The sequence below is a fragment of the Erythrolamprus reginae genome, chromosome 4 (genome assembly GCF_031021105.1).
Source record: "Erythrolamprus reginae isolate rEryReg1 chromosome 4, rEryReg1.hap1, whole genome shotgun sequence".
Lineage (NCBI taxonomy): Eukaryota > Metazoa > Chordata > Lepidosauria > Squamata > Dipsadidae > Erythrolamprus > Erythrolamprus reginae.
Window position 1 is genome coordinate 741,475 of NC_091953.1, and position 18,796 is coordinate 760,270.

The 18,796-nt window shown below is 48.9% G+C and overlaps 1 protein-coding gene across 4 annotated transcripts in view; it reads right to left on the minus strand.

Moving 5' to 3' along the window:
* STIM1 (stromal interaction molecule 1) overlaps positions 1 to 18,796 on the minus strand; it is a 66,482-nt gene extending 47,686 nt beyond the window's left edge. The window contains exon 1 of one of the 4 annotated variants that reach the window (XM_070749362.1): positions 18,722 to 18,796. Coding sequence is in view for 2 of the 4 variants with exons in the window: in XM_070749360.1 (XP_070605461.1) it covers positions 18,579 to 18,708 (130 nt within the window). In the remaining 2 variants the exon portion in view is untranslated. Of the gene's footprint in view, positions 1 to 18,578 lie in introns of all 4 variants that reach the window. The other 3 variants (XM_070749360.1, XM_070749361.1, XM_070749364.1) reach the window with 3 other exon arrangements.

Here is an 18,796-nt window from a genome sequence, read left to right on the forward strand (position 1 = left end):
ACTGGCTGAGCCCCCTCCCTCTGGGAAAGGCTTCCTGCCCCAAAGGGCCCGTTTCCTTGCCAATGTTATTCGCTGCTCCGTTGGGATGGAAACACAACCGCTCACTTCCTGCCCGAGGGCAAAGGGGAAGGGGGGCCGGCTTCCTGGAGTGGCCGCTATTCTAATACATCCCTAGCAGCAGCAGGAACCCGCCCTCTTCCGTGGGAATGACCGAGCAGGAGAGTCCAGCAGGGTCTCTAAGGGAGAGCCCTGCGGTCATGTGGATCTGTCTTTCTCTCACCTCTCTCTGTCTTTCTCTACCTTTTTCTATTTGTCTCTCATAGTTAAAGTCTACCTATGATGTCAATCACAGGCCTCTCTCATCCTTTTAAGTGGGAGAACTTGCACAATTGGTGGCTGAATAAATACTTTCCAGCCCCTCTGTAGGTAGGTGGGCAGGTAGGTAGGTAGGTAGGTAGGTAGGTAGATAGATAGATAGATAGATAGATGATAGATAGATAGATAGATAGATACTGTAGATAGATAGATAGATAGATAGATGATATAGATAGATGATGGATAGATAGAGTAGATAGAGTAGATAGATAGATAGATAGATAGATAGATAGATAGATAGATAGATAGATAGATAGATAGATAGATAGATGATATAGATAGATAGATGATGGATAGATAGAGTAGATAGATAGATAGATAGATAGATAGATGATGGATAGATAGAGTAGATAGATAGATAGATAGATAGATAGATAGATAGATACTGTAGATAGATAGATAGATAGATAGATAGATAGATAGATAGATAGATAGATAGATAGATGATATAGATAGATAGATGATGGATAGATAGAGTAGATAGATAGATAGATAGATAGATAGATAGATAGATAGATAGAAAGAAAGATAGATAGATAGATAGATAGATAGATAGATAGATAGATAGATAGATAGATGATATAGATAGATAGATGATGGATAGATAGAGTAGATAGATAGATAGATAGATAGATAGATACTGTAGATAGATAGATAGATAGATAGATAGATAGATAGATAGATAGATAGATGATATAGATAGATAGATGATGGATAGATAGAGTAGATAGATAGATAGATAGATAGATAGATAGATGATGGATAGATAGAGTAGATAGATAGATAGATAGATAGATAGATAGATAGATAGATAGATAGATAGATAGATAGATAGATAGCTGTGGGTGGCCCAGTGGTTAGAGTGCAGCACTGCAGGCTAGTTGAGTTAACTGCTAGCTATAGTTCAGCAGTTCAAATCTCCCCACCGGCTCCAGTTCAACTCCGCCTTCCGTCCTTCCTTCGTGGGTCAAATGAGGACCCAGATTGTTGGGGGCAATTATCCTGACTCTGTCAACCGCTTAGAGAGGGCTGTAAATGCACCGTGAAGTGGTATACTGTATAAGTCTCAGTGCTGCTGCTATTGCTATAGGAGAGCTGCCCTGAACCTTAGAAGGGTGACCTAGAAATTGAGATAATAAACTAACTAACAAATAAATCTCCGTGGGCATTTGGCCTGTTTAACTGCTGCTTCTTCTTCCCATTTGATCCACTAACCAGAGCTTACAAAACATTCGTCAGACCAAGACTCGAATACAGCTCGTCTGAATGTGGAACCCACATTGCAGAACTGACCTTGACACAATGGAGAGAGTCCAGAAATACTTCACAAGAAGAGCCCTTCACTCCTCGAAACAAATTACGCTACTCCTCCAAATACTACGGTGAGACAATTTACAACTACGTCACCTCCCAACTGAATTAACTGTTGTTCGTAATATCATACACCATAACGTCCGTCCTTCCTGTTAGTGACTACTTCACCTTCAACAATAACAACACCGGAGCACGTAATAGATACAGACTAAATGTAAGTTGCTCCAAACATGACTGCAGAAAACACGACTTCAGCAACAGAGGGATCAATGCCTGGAATTGATCACTACCTGACTCTGTGGTTTCTTCCCCAAACCCCAAGATCTTCAACCTGAAATTATCTACTGCTGACCTCTCCCCTTTTCTAAGAGGTCTGGAAGGGGCGTGCATAAGCGCACTATTGCGCCTACCGTCCCTGCCCTTCTATCCTATCATCCTTTTCAACACTGTACAAACTATAATTCTATACTTGTATGACAAATAAATAAATAGGTAGACAGACAGACAGACAGACAGACAGACAGACAGACAGACAGACAGACAGACAGACAGACAGACAGATACCGGTCAATACGTTCTGTTCTGACCACGTCTTGGGCCTAGGGAAGGACCAGGGGTGACAAGGGAGCAGTTTTCCAATGTCCATGGGGCTGCCCCTAAAGGAGAGGAAGGGGTCAGTTTATTTTCCAAAGCCCCTGAAGGCCGGGCAAGAAGCAACCGATGAAAACTAATCAAGGAGAGAAACAACCTGGAATTAAGGAGAAACTTCCTAACAGTGAGGGCAATTAACCCGTGGAACCGCTTGCCACCAGAAGTTGTAGGTTCTTTATCACTGGAGCTTCTTAAGAAGAGAGCCCTTGATTAGTTTTCACCGGTTGCTTCTTGTCCTTCATTCAGGGGCTTTGGAAAATAAACTGACCCCCCCCCCCTCCTTCTTGGCATCAGCTCTGGCCAACCGCCATTCCTGCCTCCTTCAGCTGCCCATTGAAGAGTCACAACTGGACCAGCTCTTTCCAGCTGATGACGTGTGCCCTGACCGGATAGAGTCCAGTTCCTGCACCCAGTCCTTCCAAAGACTTTGACTGGGCTGTGTGTGTGTGAATCTTTGCATGATGTTCTTTTCGATCCACGCACTTGCCAACGCCTTCGTCCAGCTGGCCCCAGTTCCGGCCGGCCCCTCTTCCCAGCATTCCCAGCCGGCCCTGCCTGGAGCCTCCTGCAGAGACCGGCCAGTTGGGGTCCAGCCTTCCTCCTCCTCCTCCTCCCAGAGGGATTCCCAGAGTCAACACTCTCCAAGGGGATTAAACCTTCTGCTGTCGCCAGGAAAGAGATTCAAGCGGGAGAGGAGAGCGCCTGGGGGTCAGCCACGGAAGGAATGTGGAGGCTGACCACCAAGGCCACGCAGAGGGAGGAGGAGGAGGCTAAAGAGGGGTGAAAATCCAGCAGCGACGGCAGAAGCTTGGCCCCCACCCAGCTCAACATCCCAGAATGGCCAAGCAGCAAAGGGGGAGGGGCTCATTGGGTGGGTGGGACGCTTGCCGTAGCCCTGACATCGGACGTCCAGACCACGTGGCCTGGACCACGGTCGGCTCTGAGCCAACAGTCAACAAGGTTCGGCCTTACTCGCTTCCAATCGGAATAGAGCTGGAAGGGACCTCGGAGGTCATCTAGTCCAACCCCCTGTGGGAGCAGGATGGCCAGGTCCCTCCTCTTCTTGAAAACCTCCAATGATGGACTAGCCACAATTTCTGGGGATGAGCCGGTCCCCAGAGTGACAGAGTTGGAAGGGGCCTCAGAGGTCATCTAGTCCAACCCCACCCACTGTCAAGCCAGTGCAGAAGTTGGAGTGACGAATGAACGGCAGAAAAAGACCCCCTGGTCCATCTAGTCTGTATTTTATCTTAGGATGGATCTGTGTTTATCCCAGGCATGTTTCAGTTCTGTGACTGTGGATTGACCATCCACATCTGCTGGAAGTTTGTTCCAAGCATCTACAACTCTTTCAGTCAAATCATATTTCCTCCCGTTGCTTCTGATCTTTCCCCCAACTGACCTCAGATTGTGGCCCCTTGTTCTTCACTTTCCTATTGAAAACACTGAAACCCTCCTGACCCTCAACCCTTTAACACAGTGGTTCCCAACCTTGGCAACTTGAAGATATTTGGACTTCAACTCCCAAAATTCCCCAGCCAGCAAACGCTGCTTTAACACATCCAGATGTTTCATGTCCCCCCGTTTCCCTTCTGACCTCCAGACTGGACAGGTGGACTTTATTGAGCCAGGACTTATTGAAGGCAAATTCAAAGATGGTTAATGGAAATTATATCAGTTACTCTAGAGTTAAAACCAGAAATATTTCTCTTAGTTATAATAGATCAAACTATAAATAATGATTATCAATATCAATATCAATTCTGGGAAAAGGGAGCCACTCCCGTCCAGCCTCTTCCCCAAGGCCTCCAGGGCAGGAGGACCACAACACCGTCTCTTGCCTAGTTTGGACACACAGATACACAACGGCACAGCTAGTCCTCGACTTAACAACAGTTCATTTAGTGACCACCGACCTGATCGTGTGATCGAAATCCAGGGGCTTGGCAGCCGACTCAGACTTATGACCGCTGCTGTTTGTCCAAGGTCACGTGATTGCCCCCTTCTGTGACCTTCTGACGAGCAAACATCAACCGGGAGGCCAGATTGACCTTAAAAACTGTGTTTATCAATTTGCAGGGATTCGCTTAACAACAACTGCGGCAAGGAAGGTCGTAAAACGAGGCACAATTCACTTTGCAGTAATGTGGTTGCAAATTGAGGACAACCTGTACTACAGCATAATTCTATTTCTCTGGACTGCCGACTGCCAGCAGTTGGGCAGTTCAATCCTGACCAGATCAAGGTGGACTCAGCCTTCCGTCCTTCCGTCCTTCCGAGGGGGTCGAATGAGGACCCAGATGGTTGAGGCTGAGTCTGGAAACTGCTCAGAGGGGGCTGGAAAAGAGTTACGAAGTGGTAGATAAGGGTAAACACTATTGCTATTTCTCTTTCCTTCCTTCCTTCCTTCCCTCACTCCCTCTTTTATTTCCTTCTCTCCCTTCCTTTCCACCCTCTTCCTTCCATTTCCTTTTCATTCCTTCTCTCCCTCTTCCTGCCTTCCTTCCTTCCTTTTTTCTTTCTTTCTCTCTCTTCCCTTCCTCCCTTTTTTTCTTCCTTCCTCCTTTCTTTCCACGAAAGAAGAGGTGCAGTGGTTAGAGGGCAGCCCTGCAGGCTCCTTCAGCTGACTGCCAGCTGTAGTTCAGCAGTTCAAATCTCACCACCAGCTCCAGGTGGACTCAGCCTTCCATCCTTCCGAGGGGGGTCAAATGAGGACCCGGATGGTTGGGGGCCAGAGGCTGATTCTATCAACCGCTTAGAGAGGGTGGAAAAAGCACTATGAAGCGGTATATAAGGCTACGTGCTATTGCTATTCCTTCCTTCCTTCTTTCCCTCTTTCCTTCCTTCCTTCCCTATTTCCTTCCTTCCTTCCTTCCTAGGTGGGTCAAATGAGGACCCAGATGGTTGGGGGCCAGAGGCTGATTCTATCAACCGCTCAGAGGGGGCTGGAAGAGCACCGTGAAGCGGTAGATGAGTCTGAAATGCTCCTGCTCTAACTCAACGTGTGGGAAGAGAACCACCACCGTGCAGCCTTTGGGACTCCCAGATACACACAGTGGGGCTCCTGCCTTCGCCCAAGACTTGTGAAAAAACCCACAACCCTCTGGATGATTCAGCGAAACTCCTACAAACCTCCCCCCCCTCCTGGCCTTCCCCCCCCCCTTCTGTTTCTCCCTCCCCCCCAGGAAGATTGACAGCCGGGACAATTCAGGGATTGTTTAAACACGCAGCCCTGCGTTTTACACAGGAACGTACAGTACAATCTGGGCAGAACCGCAGATGCTATCAGGGACCGAGTGGGAGAGGGAGGGGGGAGGGAGAGGGGCCAGCTCTGCGGGGGACCAGCGGCCCCACCCCAAAAAGCAACCAAGCAGCAGGAAATACCCAGAAATGCCGCCTCCTCCTCTTCCTCCTCTTCCTCCTCCTCCTCCTGACCAGCAGTGGCACTTATGGAAGGCAACACCCACAGGAGATCCAGCAAAAACAGCCGAGGGCTAAGAAATAAAGTCCTCATTTGACAAGACCTGACAGACAGGGCCACACCCCACACACCCCACTCTCTTCCAGGACTGATGCTATTACCTAGCTGGGCCATGAGACGTCTGCAAGGAAACAGAAAAAGCTCAAACAACGTAACTTTTCTAAGCAAACAAATCCCAGGGACCCAAAGCTGTCACCCTCCTCCTCTGCCCCACACAAACCCAGATGCCTCCTAGCAGCCATGATCGTCCTTAGAGAGAAGCCAGGACCCCACCGTCCTCCTCCTCCTCCTCCTTCACCCCATTCTTTCTCAGCCCTGATGTTGTTCCCTGGCTGGGTCACGAGACGTCTGCAAGCGAAGAGCCAAGCTCGGAGAGGAGCACGGACCCCACAGTCCTCCTGCTGCTGCAGTTCTCTGCAAAACCTACTCCCATTGAGTCCTGATAACGTTACCTAGATGGGTCACGAGACGTCTGCAAGCAAAGAACCAAGCTCAGAGAGCACCACGGACCCCACTCCTCCTCACTCTTCCCTCCCTTCCTTCCAGCACTGAGCATGTTCCCTAGTCGGGTCATGAGATGTCTACAAGAAAACAACCAAACTTTCCTTCCTCCTTTCCTTCTTTCTTCCTCCTCCTCCTCCTCTCTGCCAACTCCTCTCTCTTCCAGCACTGAGGATGTTCCCTAGCTGGGTCACGAAACGTCTTCCAGAAAGCCACCAAGGACCCCGCAGTCCTCCTCTTCCTCCTCCCCTTCTCTGAGCTACAGGGGTCCTCCTCTCTCCTTGGGGGGCCTCTGCCACAGGGGACGAAGGTGGGGACCCCACTCGGCCCTGGTGCCCCCCCTTCCTTCGTCTTCCCTGCTGCCCCCGCCCAGTCCCGGCCACCACCCCTGCTGTCGCCCACCTGCTCTCCCCCTCCGCTTTGGGGGAAACGGCCCCCCCACATTTCGTGCTGTCTCTCCCTCCGCTTCTCCCTGCAAGGAGCCACCAATGCATCATTTTGGCACAAGGCAACGGTCTCCCAGGAGGTCAGGGGAAAGTGATAACGGGATCTTTCGGGAGGCTGGAGGCCTTATATGGACTTTTTGTTGAAAGAAGGAAAGACCCAACGAGAGGGGACGATTGATGGGCTGGGAGGCTGAGGAGGTCGAGGGGGGGGAGGGAAGTGTCCGATGGCAATGGCTGGAGAGGAGGGAGGGCAGGGGTCAGCCTTTTCCCCACTTCCCTTCTTTTCTTCCTTATCCCACTCTCTGTTTTTTGCACTTTGATTACATTGTAAAAGTCTTATTTTTTTATTTTTTTTAAAAGACAATCATTATTTTGGGAGTGGGGGAAGGAAGAGGGCAACACCAACTATTATTCTGGTTTAATTGTGTCTTCTTTCTTGGACCATTGACCAAGGTCTAATTAATCTGAATGCTTTTAGTATGATTGTCAAATGAATGGTAATGACAGCTTTTTAAAAAATTATAATAGAAACACGGCAGAAGACCCCCTGGTCCATCTCGTCTGCCCTTGTGCTATTTTTCCTGTATTTGATCTCAGGATGGATCTATGTTTATCCCAGGCATGTTTCAGTTCAGTTACTGTGGATTTACCATCCACATCTGCTGGACGTTTGTTCCAAGCATCTACTACTACTACTATTTTAAGGATTGTTTTAATGTATTATTAATTGGATTGTTTATTACTGTTTTCTGTTTTTTGTATATGCTGTGAGCCGCCCAGAGTCCTCAGAAAGGGGCGGCATACAAATCCAATTAAATCTTAAATCTTTTTATTAGCCACTTTATCCCAGCTGGAAGCCACCTGATGAGAAACACAGAGTTGTCCTTGAGTTATGACCACAACTGAGTCCAGAATTTAGAAACATAGAAACATAGAAGACTGACGGCAGAAAAAGACCTCCTGGTCCATCTAGTCTGCCCTTATACTATTTCCTGTATTTTATCTTACAATGGATCTATGTTTATCCCAGGCATGTTTAAATTCAGTTCCTGTGGATTTACCAACCACGTCTGCTGGAAGTTTGTTCCAAGAATCTATGACTCTTTCAGTAAAATAATATTTTCTCATGTTGCTTTTGATCTTTCCCCCAACTAACTTCAGATTGTGTCCCGATTATTATTATTTATAAGACTTATATGCAGTCCCTCTCCGGGGACCTGGAGCGGCTCACAACATACAATGCAAAAACAATATACAGTATATACAAATCTAATAATTAAAAACTATAAGCTAAAATCCCATTAATTTAAAACACAGCCAATAATCATAACATTTAATGGTCAGGAAGGTGGGGGCATATACTAGTTGCCCCATGTCTGGCGACATAGATGGGTCTTAAGGGTCTTGCGGAAGGTGAGGAGGGTGGGGGCAGTGTGAATCTCTGAGGGGAGCTGATTCCAGAGGGCCGGGGCCCCCACAGAGAAGACCCTTCCCTTAGGCCCTCCCAAGCAACACTGTCTCGTTGACGGGACCTGGGGGACCTGACCAGCCGCTGGGGTGGCAAACGTTTTTGGTTTGTGTGCCAAAAAGGGGGTGGGGGTGCATGCCTGTGCTAGCAGGTGCCCACACACATTCCCTCCCCCCACGCATGTGCTACCCTCTGCGCTGGCCCTGCACATGTGCACAATCCCCCTCATTGCTGCCCATGTGCACAGGCCTCACTGAAGCCTGTGACGGTGAAAAAGCAGCCAAACCGGAAGTTCAGAAAAATGCACTTCCTGTTTGCCCACTGTGGTGCTTTTCTCACTCCGAGCCTTCTGGGAAGCTTCCTGAAGCCCCGGAGTTCAGAAAACAGCACAGGGGCCAAACAGGAAGTGCATTTTTCTGAACTTCCGGTTTGCCCGTCTGGCTGTTTTTTGCACTCCGGGGCTTCAGGGAAGCTTCTCTACAGTCTCTGGAGGGCGAAACCGCCTTCCCCAGGGCCAAAAACCAGCTGGCCAGCACACGCATGAGTGCCGGAACTGACATGTGCCCTCCGATATGGCTCCGCATGCCACCTGTCACACACACATGCCATAGGTTCCCCATGACGGAGCTATAGTAGCTTGAGGCCCCTCGGCTGTAGTAACTGCACACACACGGTGCCTTCCCTTATTTCTCCCTTCGTCTCTCCCGCCTCCCTTTGTTGGGCGGGGGGGGGCGCATTGCAACAACATTCTTTGGAGCGCACACACACCCAGCACCTGCTGCCCTATCAACCCTCTGGCAGGAACCCCCCCTCCCAGCACGGCTGAGGTGACCTCGCTGGAGGAGGAGGGGGAGGAGAGCCGAGGGGAAGGGGCTGCAGACGGCATCTCCAGCCCTGGCTAAGCCTGGCGGTGTCTCTGGCCTTTCATTGCCACGCTGGGCAACATCCCCGTAAGGAGACGTCTGCAAGAAAAGCCACCAGGCTTAGAGAGCACCCAGGAGCCCATAGTCCTCCTCCTCCCTTTAGTTCCTTCCTTCCTTCCCCTTTTCTCTCCTTCCTTCCTTCTTTTTTCCTCTCCTTCCTTCCTCTCCTCCTCTCCCCCGTCTCTTTGTCCTCCTCTTCCTCCTCTCTGCCAACCCTGCCCCCTTCCCACAATAATGTTACTGAACTGGGTCATACAAGATCTGCAAGAAAATTCTTGACAGCACCAAGGAGCCTCCTCCCTCCTCTTCCTCCTCTACAAACCCCACCTACCCCTAGCACTGAGGCTGTTCCCCAGTTGGGTCATAAAACGTCTACCAAAAAACCCTACGAAGCTCAGAGGGCACCAAGGACCCCACTGTCCTCCACCTGCGTAACCCTGACAATGTTACCTAGCAAGGTAATGAAAGGCCTGCAAGGAAGCCAAGCCCGGAGACCCCCCAGAGTGACAAATACTGTACTCCATTCACACTATCAGCATTGCGGTCTTCCCGGAGCATTCAGCGTCCAAGCTTGGGCCCTGCCCTGGCCTCCTTCCTCTCCGGCCATGTCCAGAAGGTCTGCCTCCTCTATCGGTTGTGTCAGAAGCACCTGGGACACCGATGGTGCGCGCTTCCCTTGCACATGTGCACGCACACCCGTTCCTATGCGCAGACCTCACTGAAGCCTGGGACGGTGAAAAAACAGCCAAACCGGAGGTTCGGGAAAACAGACTTCCTGTTTGTCCATTGTGCTATTTTTCGCACTCCGGAGCCTTCGGGGAGGCTTCCTGACGCAGCAGAGTGCAAAAAACAGCACAACGGGCAAACCCGGAAGACCGTTTTTCTGAACTTCCTGTTTGTCCATTGTGCTGTTTTTGGCCCTCCGGAGCTTCCTGAAGCCTTCGGAGGATGAAACTGCCTTCCCCAAGGCCCAAAATCAGCTGGCCGGGATACACGCTGGAACTGGTGTGGGCAAGTGCCCTCGCGTGCCCTCCGATATGGCTCCGCGTGCCACCTCTGGCATGTGCGCATAGGTTCATCACGGGCCAAGGAGGCCCCACAGGACGGTGGTCCCTTAGGCGGCTTCCCACCTGTGTGGGGCTGCTGGGAAGCATCTCCTGCGGCCCCGAAGGGCTCTGGACACCCCATCGCCACCTTGACCGGTCCCCTTCAGTCCTCTGGCGGGTGGACGAAGGAGCCGAAACTCAATCCCCACAAAACGTGATGGGAGCAGTTGGCGGAGAGGAAATTGGGTGGATGAATTTTCCCCTCTGGACGTCACCTTGGCCCAGAATCATCTCTGGGGGTCTGAGCAGGAGGAGGAGGGAGGCGGTGTGTTTGTGTGTGTGTGTGTGTGTGTGATTTGTGATCTTGACCTGCTTGGCCTTGGGAAGAGATACAGGCAGTTCTTTTTTATTCTTTTATTTTGGGGGGGGAGGTGTCTACATTCCCGACTCAGTTCAGAATTTCAATCAGAGGTTTAAACATTTTTACCTTATTCTTGTTAACGTGTTGCTTTACATTTTTACATATTTGCATATTTTTCTTTAAATTATATATATATATATATATATGTTAAATGTTTTTTAGCTGGAATTTTAAAATTAAGGGAGACTAGTATAGATCCATTTCGGCCTTATATATGTTTATGTATATATATGTTTATATATATATATATGTTTCCTAAATTATCTTTCTATATAATTTCTTTTCTTTTGTCCTTTCTTTCCTCTAACCCAGGGGGAGGCAAAGTGGGCTCTTCTATGACCTATGGACCTCAATTCACAGAATTCCCAGGTGGAAATATTGACTGACCCCTCGCATCCTGGACACAAACCGTTTCAACTCCCACCATCAAAACCTGGCTACAGAGCCCTGCACACCAAGACAACTAGACACAAGGACAGTTTTTCCCCCAAACGCCATCACTCTGCTAAACCAATAATCCCCTCTACACTGTCAAACTTTTTACTAAGTCTGCACTTCTAATGCTAGTAGTTTTTTCTCATCCTTCCTATCACCCATCTCCTCCCACTTATGTATGACTCTCACTTGTTGCTCGTATCCTTAAGATTTTTATTAATATTGTTTCCTCATTGCTTATTTGTACCCTATGAAAATCATTAAGTGTGGCACCATATGATTCTTTATTTATCTATGGGACCCCCTCTTGCCACATACCTCCCAGAGACCAATCAGGTCCCCCTGGGGGCCTCCCCCAGGTTGGAGGGGCCGTGGGGGAGGGCCTTCTCTGCGGTGGCCCCCGCTCTATAGAACCAAGTGCCCACCCCCAATGGCCATACTGCTCCCACCCTGCTGGCCTTCCAAAAGGCTACGAGGACCTGGGGGCTAAGAAACTGACATCTGTCATGGCCAAATGGTATGAATGTTCCGTACGTATGCTGATTGTTTAGTTCATTATGGGTTTTAATCAGGGTTTTATTGTTAGAGTGTATGTGTGACTCCTTTTCTAAATGGCCTTTTTGTACTTTCTATTGTTCTAAGCCGCCCTGAGTCCCTGGGGATTGGGAGGCATAGAAGTCAAAATAGATAGATAGATGGGTCATTCTTTGTCAAGTGGACCAGGTGAAAGCGAAGCCTCATTTGAAAAGAAACCATCACAAAAGCAACATGTATGATAGAAAACAGCGTGCTCTTTCTAATGAAGGTGACTGAAGGTGATGAAACAGAGCTCTCTGTTTTCTCACCTTCAATCATCTTCACTTTTCTTTCATTAGAACGAGCACGTTTTTTTCTATCATGTATGTAGTTTCTGTGATGGTTTCTTTTCAAATAAGGCTGAAAAAATCAGTCAAGTGGAGAACTGGTTCACTTGACAAAGAATGACCCAAATAGGATAGATAGATAGATCGATTGATAGATGATAGATAGATAGGTAGGTAGGTAGGTAGGTAGGTAGGTAGATAGATTAGATCGATTGATTGATAGATGATAGGTAGGTAGGTGGGTAGGTAGATGATATAGATAGATAGATAGATAGATAGATAGATAGATAAGATCAATTGATTGATAGATGATAGATAGATAGGTAGGTAGGTAGGTAGATGATATAGATAGATAGATAGATAGATAGATAGATAGATAGATAGATAGATAGATAGATAGATAGATAGATAGATAGATTAGATCGATTGATTGATATATGATAGATAGGTAGGTAGGTAGGTAGGTAGATGATATAGGTAGGTAGGTAGATAGATAGATAGATAGGTAGGTAGGTAGATGATAGATAGATAGATGATAGATAGATAGATAGATAGATAGATAGATAGATAGATAGGTAGAAGATAGATAGATAGATGATAGATAGATATAGATAGAGAGAGAGAGAGAGAGATAAATAAATAGGTAGGTAGATGATAGATAGATAGATAGATAGATAGATAGATAGATAGATAGATGATAGAGAGAGAGAGACAGAGAGAGATAAATAAATAGGTAGGTAGATGATAGATAGATAGATAGATAGATAGATAGATAGATAGATAGGTAGGTAGAAGATAGATAGATAGATGATAGATAGATATAGATAGAGAGAGAGAGAGAGAGATAAATAAATAGGTAGGTAGATGATAGATAGATAGATAGATAGATAGATAGATAGACAGACAGATGATAGGTAGATACACAGATACATAGATATTTGACCTCTATGCTGCCCAATCCCAATGGGAGTCGGGGCGACTTACAACAATATAAAAATACAAATTGTAATAATAAAAGAAGTTGAATATAAACATTAAAACAATAAAGCCCCACCTATAAAACCCCAGCACAAACAGCCCAGTCAACCCACACGTGTGCCACTCAATTCTTGACCAAATGCATCTTTTTCTTTTAGGGGCACCGAGAGCACCTGCACCGAAGACCCTTGGGGGTCCTTTGCCCTCGGCCAATAAAAGGACTTCTCTCCAATTCTCCCCCAAAGCCTCTGCCAAGTGAGCCCTCCAGCCAGGGGGCCAAGTCAGGTCCGAGATGGCCGTGAGCGGGGTGGTCTCCCCCTCCCCCCAATTTGGAGAGCCGCCCCCCACGGAGGAGACTTGGCCCCTCACGTCCTGCAGGGAAACCCGACCCGCTGCTGTTCTTGAAAGAGAATCCCCCTTCTAGATTAGAGAGAAATGGAATTGGCCCTGAAGCTGTTTGCAGGATTTGGGACGCGGTCAGCCACCGACTCGGACTCTCTCTCTCGCTTGTCCTTGGGGAAGGGGTGGGGGTGGCAGGGGAGGGGGGGTCTTCTGCGCTCAGCTGTTGCTCAATTATCAGGGGATCCAAAGGGGGGGGGGGGTGAGGGGAGCCGGCAAAGGCAGAAATTCACCTGGCAGGGAATTTCAATGCACTTATTCCTTGCATTTATATGGCGCTCATTCCAAAGCGGACTCAGAGCAGCAAAGGTTTGGACTTTTAACTTTGGGACTGTTTTATGTTATAATTTATGTCACTTGCAAGTCCTCGACTTACGACAGTTTCACCTAGTGGCCTTTTGAAGCTGCAACGGCACAGAAAATTGCGACTTGCGGCTGTTTTTCACCCGCTGTGGTCATGTAATAAATATAATCCAGACCCTTGTCCAGTCCTCCGATTTCTGGTGGTGGTGGCTGTGTCACGTGGCGACCTCCCAACAGGCAAAGGCAATGGGGCAGCCAGGCTCACTTAACGACCGTGGAGCTACCTTAACGACTGCAGTGATTCGCTTAAGAACGGTGGCAAGGAAGGTCGTGAAACAGGGGCAAAGCCATCACACAGCCACAGAAATTTTGGGCTCAACTGTGATTGAAAGTCAAGGACTTCCGGTAGAGAAATGTGCAACATATAAAACAAATGTGAAAGAAAAAAGAAAGAGAGAGAGAGAGATGGAAGGGAGAGAGGGAGGGAGGAAGAAGGAAGGAAGGAAGGAAGGAAAGAAGGAAAGAAAGAAAAAAGAGGAAGAAGGAAGAAAAGAAGGAAAGAAAGGGAGGGAGGAAGGAAGACCAGAGTTCTAGTTATATTCAGAATTACCAAGAGAACCTATTCCCAGGGAAGCGGGTACAAGGCTACTGCCTACATTTCCATGGACCCACATACATTTGAAGCAGCAGACCCACCTAAATTGTGGGTACAAACAAGAGGAGGGGGCTGACTTTTTTTAACAAACGTAGACCAGTCCGATCCCCCAAAGAGCCCGGCAGTCATCAGAGACAAATTAACAAAAGATTCCCAATCCTCCTCCGGCTGCTCAGACGTGGCCCCACCCGGAAGCCGAGACAGGAGCCGAAATACCGGAAGGAGGCTGATTCTTGAGATCTGTGTCCCCCGTGGCTCTTGAAGCTGCCCAGGCCACCAGCTCTTCCTTCCAGAAATCAATCAATGAAAAACCTGTTCTGCCCCAATTGCGGCTTCACTGAGGCCCCAGGAGTGAAAGCCTATATCTGTGGGGGAGGGGGCTATGGCCTCTTTACGACTTTCTGTCATTTGGGACGCTTGGCGAATAGCACGTAGTTATGATGGACACAATATGTGGGGGTGGCATGGTTCCCTCTCGCGAGCTTCCCACCAGCAAACTCAAGGGAGAAGAGCAACCGCCGTGGCTTCTAGACGTATCTACCGGTTCCTGGTGCGTTTGCAGAGAATCAGCCTATTATTTATGATTAGACTTGTATGCTGGAGACCCCAACCCTCTGGGTCCTCCTTTGAGCCCCCTCGGAAGGACGGAAGGACGAGTCAACCTGGAGCTGGTCAGGATTGAACTCCTGGCAGTGGGCAGAGTCAGCCTGCAATACTGTATTCTACCCATTAGGAAAGAAGGAAGGAAGGAAAGAAGGAGGGAGGGAGGAAAAGAAACAAGAAAGAAAAGGGGGAGGAAGGGAGGGAGGGCTGGGGGGGCCCAGTGGTTAGAGTGCAGCACTGCAGGCTCCTTCAGTTAACTGCCAGCTGTAGTTCAGCGGTTCAAATCTCACCACTGGCTCCAGGTGGACTCAGCCCTCCGACCTTCCCAGGTGGGTCAAATGGGGTCCCGGATTGTTGGGGGCAAAAGAGGCCGATTCTGTCAACCGCTTAGAGGGGGCTGGGAAAGCACCAGGAAGTGGGATATAAGTCTCAAGGCTCTTGCTATAGATATGAAGAGAGAGAATTTTTAAAAAAAGATTAGATAAATGAGAGATGCCTAAAGAGGAATGTATAGAGAGAGAAACAAATAAAGGTATTAAACAAGGTCGAGAAAGACAGATTCACACGGCCCCAGTGTTCTCTCTCCCGCTCGGCCATCCCCAAATGCCACTGCTCACTTGCTGGCCTGGTTATAGGAGGTGCACAATTCCCGCGTTAAAACAATTCCTGTGAATTCTGGGGTACTAACAAAATTGTGGATAACAACACAGACCACCTCACACTGACCGGTGAGCCTGCCCGGCTCCAGGTCAGCAAAAGAGGCCGGGCACTTAAGTGCAAACATCCGGCCTGGATGGACGAGGGCACCTCCGTGGCTGCTCTGGCCTTTGGAACTCCCTGCCAAGAGAGGTTAGGCTTGGCACGCTTGCCCTCCATTATGCTCCCCTGGCAGAGAAACGTGTTTGGATTCCTGCTCAGCCTTGGCAAAGGGCGCCCGGCCTTACGCCACCTTCTCTCAAGACGCCCTTGGCTTTGGAGCCCCATCGCTTGTGGGCAGATGGAAACCTAGAAGATTGACAGCAGAAAAAGACCCCCTGGTCCATTTAGCCTGCCCTTGTGCTATTTCCTGTATTTGATCTTAGGATGGATAGGTGTTTATCTCCCAGGCATGTTTCAATTCAGTGACTGTGGATTGACCAACCATGTCTGCTGGGAGTTTGTTCCAAGGATCTACTCCTCTTTCAGTCAAATAATATTTTCTCACGTTGCTTTTGATCTTTCCCCCAACTAACCTCAGATTGTGTCCCCTTGTTCTTGGGTTCACTTTCCTATTAAAAACACTTCCCTCCTGGACCTTATTTAACCCTTTAACATATTTAAATACTTCAATCCTGTCCCCCCTTTCCCTTCTGTCCTCCAGAATAGACCGATGGAGTTCATGAAGTCTTTCCTGGTCAGTTTTATGGATGGAGGTTCTCTGTGTGGCTGCAGTGGTTGGAAACACAACCCACAAGGGGGCTGGAAACAGGGGTCTCCCAAAAGTGGCCCCTCTTGGGGCTTTGGGGACTTTAGCTGGCTGAGGAATTCCGGGAGTGGAAGTCCCAAGTTTTTTGATTGGGTATTTTTAATGAGAAGCATAAAAAAGAAGTCCAGCATTTCATTATCCATATTTTGACGGTGGCAGTCAAATCTAATAATAAATTATTGTTGTTGTTGTTGTTGTTATAGATGCCAGAAGAGGGGATGGGAATCAAAAAAGTGATGGATTGTGAAGAGATGGATATGCTGTCAAGAAAACTAGAAGGGAAGGAGGATTCAGGTTATTGGGAAACATGGGAGAATTTTTATAACTGGAAGAAAGAATTAAAGGAAGGAAGGAAGGAAGAAAAGGAAGAAAAGAAGGAAGGAAGGAAGAAAAGGAGGAAGAAAAGAAGGAAGGAAGGAAGAAAAGAAGAAAAGGAAGGAAGGAAGAAAAGAAGGAAGAAAAGAAGAAAAGAAGGAAGGAAGAAAAGAAGAAAAGGAAGGAAGGAAGAAAAGAAGAAAAGAAGGAAGGAAGAAAAGAAGGAAGAAAAGAAGAAAAGGAAGGAAGAAAAGAAGAAAAGAAGGAAGGAAGCAAGGAAGAAAAGAAGGAAGGAAGGAAGAAAAGAAGGAAGAAAAGAAGGAAGGAAGAAAAGAAAAGAAGGAAGAAAAGAAGAAAAGAAGGAAGGAAGAAAAGAAGGAAGAAAAGAAGAAAAAAAGGAAGGAAGGAAGGAAGAAAAGAAGGAAGAAAAGAAGGAAGGAAGAAAAGAAGGAAGAAAAGAAGAAAAGGAAGGAAGGAAGAAAAGAAAAGAAGAAAAGAAGGAAAGAAGAAAAGAAGAAAAGAAGAAAACAAGGAAGGAAGAAAAGAAGGAAGGAAGAAAAGAAGGAAGGAAGGAAGAAAAGAAGGAAGGAAGAAAAGAAGGAAGGAAAGAAAAGAAGGAAGAAAAGAAGAAAAGAAGGAAGGAAGAAAAGAAGGAAGGAAGAAAAGAAGGAAGGATAAAAGAAAAGAAACGATACAGAAAGAGAGCCCAAGAGATGGTAATCTAAGTTTACAGAAAAGTGTGTAAATAGGCAAAGCAGCCCGTTAACAAATCCAATTGAAATTCTGAACAAGACCGGGATGTAAATATCCCAAATGTATGTTTTATTTATGTTTATTTTCTGTTTTCCCTTTTGTTACTTTATTATGTTTGTGCAAATTTATAATTAAAGTTTAATATCCTTGTTGTTTTGTGTTGTACTTTTGTTTTATTTTTTTTAAGTTTTTTAAAAAAGGGGAAGTCCCCAAGTTTTAAAGCGGCTGCGTTTGGTGACAAGCTCTGGCTTAACGTCTTGGTTTCCCCCCTGGATGCAGCCGGGCCTTCCTGTTTCTGCCACCGCCAACCCCACGTGAGCCTCGTGGCCAGGGAACGTTCTGCATCGCTTGCCCCCCACGGTGACCCACACGAAGGGCCCAGGTCAGCTGCAGGGAAGGGGGCTTCTTCCTGGCTGCCTGCCTCTCTCCCTCTGGGGCTTCTGCAGGGGCTCCAAGCCAGACCCCCCCCCAGGCTCCCCACTCTGGTCCTGCAGGGCCTGGCTGGGGCAGGTGGGTGGCCCCTGCTCACCCTTCAAAGGGCAGGAAAGGTTCAGTGTGTGTGTGTGTTAGGCAGAGGGAGACACAACAGGCAGGCTGGAGGTGGAGGAAGCCGCTTGCACAACCCCTCCCTGACCTCCCCCCAGAGGCTTTCTGCAGAAGAAGTTGTCAAACTTTTCCTCTTGCGGAGCAGATACAAGCAAGCGGCACCCACATCTCGGGGGGGGGGGGGCAGCCCTTGGAGGCGCTCGGTGGGGGGGGGTTTGCTCTGCAGCCTCCAAAGCTTCCCAGCAGGAAAGGGGGGGTCCAGAATCCAAACAGCCCCCACTCCCGGAAGGGTCCCCAGCCCCCCCCCCCCGCCCAGGCACCTGACGCAATGAATTCCATGCAACGCAATGCAAGGGGGCTGCCACCACTGGGACCCGTCCAGGGGCTCTTGGCCTCGTGGCCCCCCACCTGCCCCCTCCCGGCCTCTGCAGCCGCTTCCTGCCAGGCCCCCATCCGCCCCCCCCAGACCTGCCGGGCCAGCGCATGGGGGGCCGGGTGGGGGTGTCGTCCCTGGGAGGAGGGGGGGGTGCTAGGCCTGAGGGGATTCTGGGTAATGGAGCCCCCACCCCCGGGAGAACGGAGGGGATTCTGGGCCGGGGAGTCCCTGAGAGAGAGCGCGTCCCCCCCCGGTCCTCACCTTCCAGCGTGGCGGGGTCGGGGCCCGGGCCCGGGTGGGGGGCGGCGGGCGGGGGTCCGTCTGCGGGGCGCGGCGGGGGCAGGACGAGGCCGCAGAGCAGCGCCAGGGCCAGGCGGCCCCACAGCGCCATGTCGCCCGCTCACCTCCGCGCCTCCTCCGGCATCGGCGGCCGCGCAGCCCCGGCCAGGTGAGCCCCTCCCGGAAGCCGCGCCCGCCCC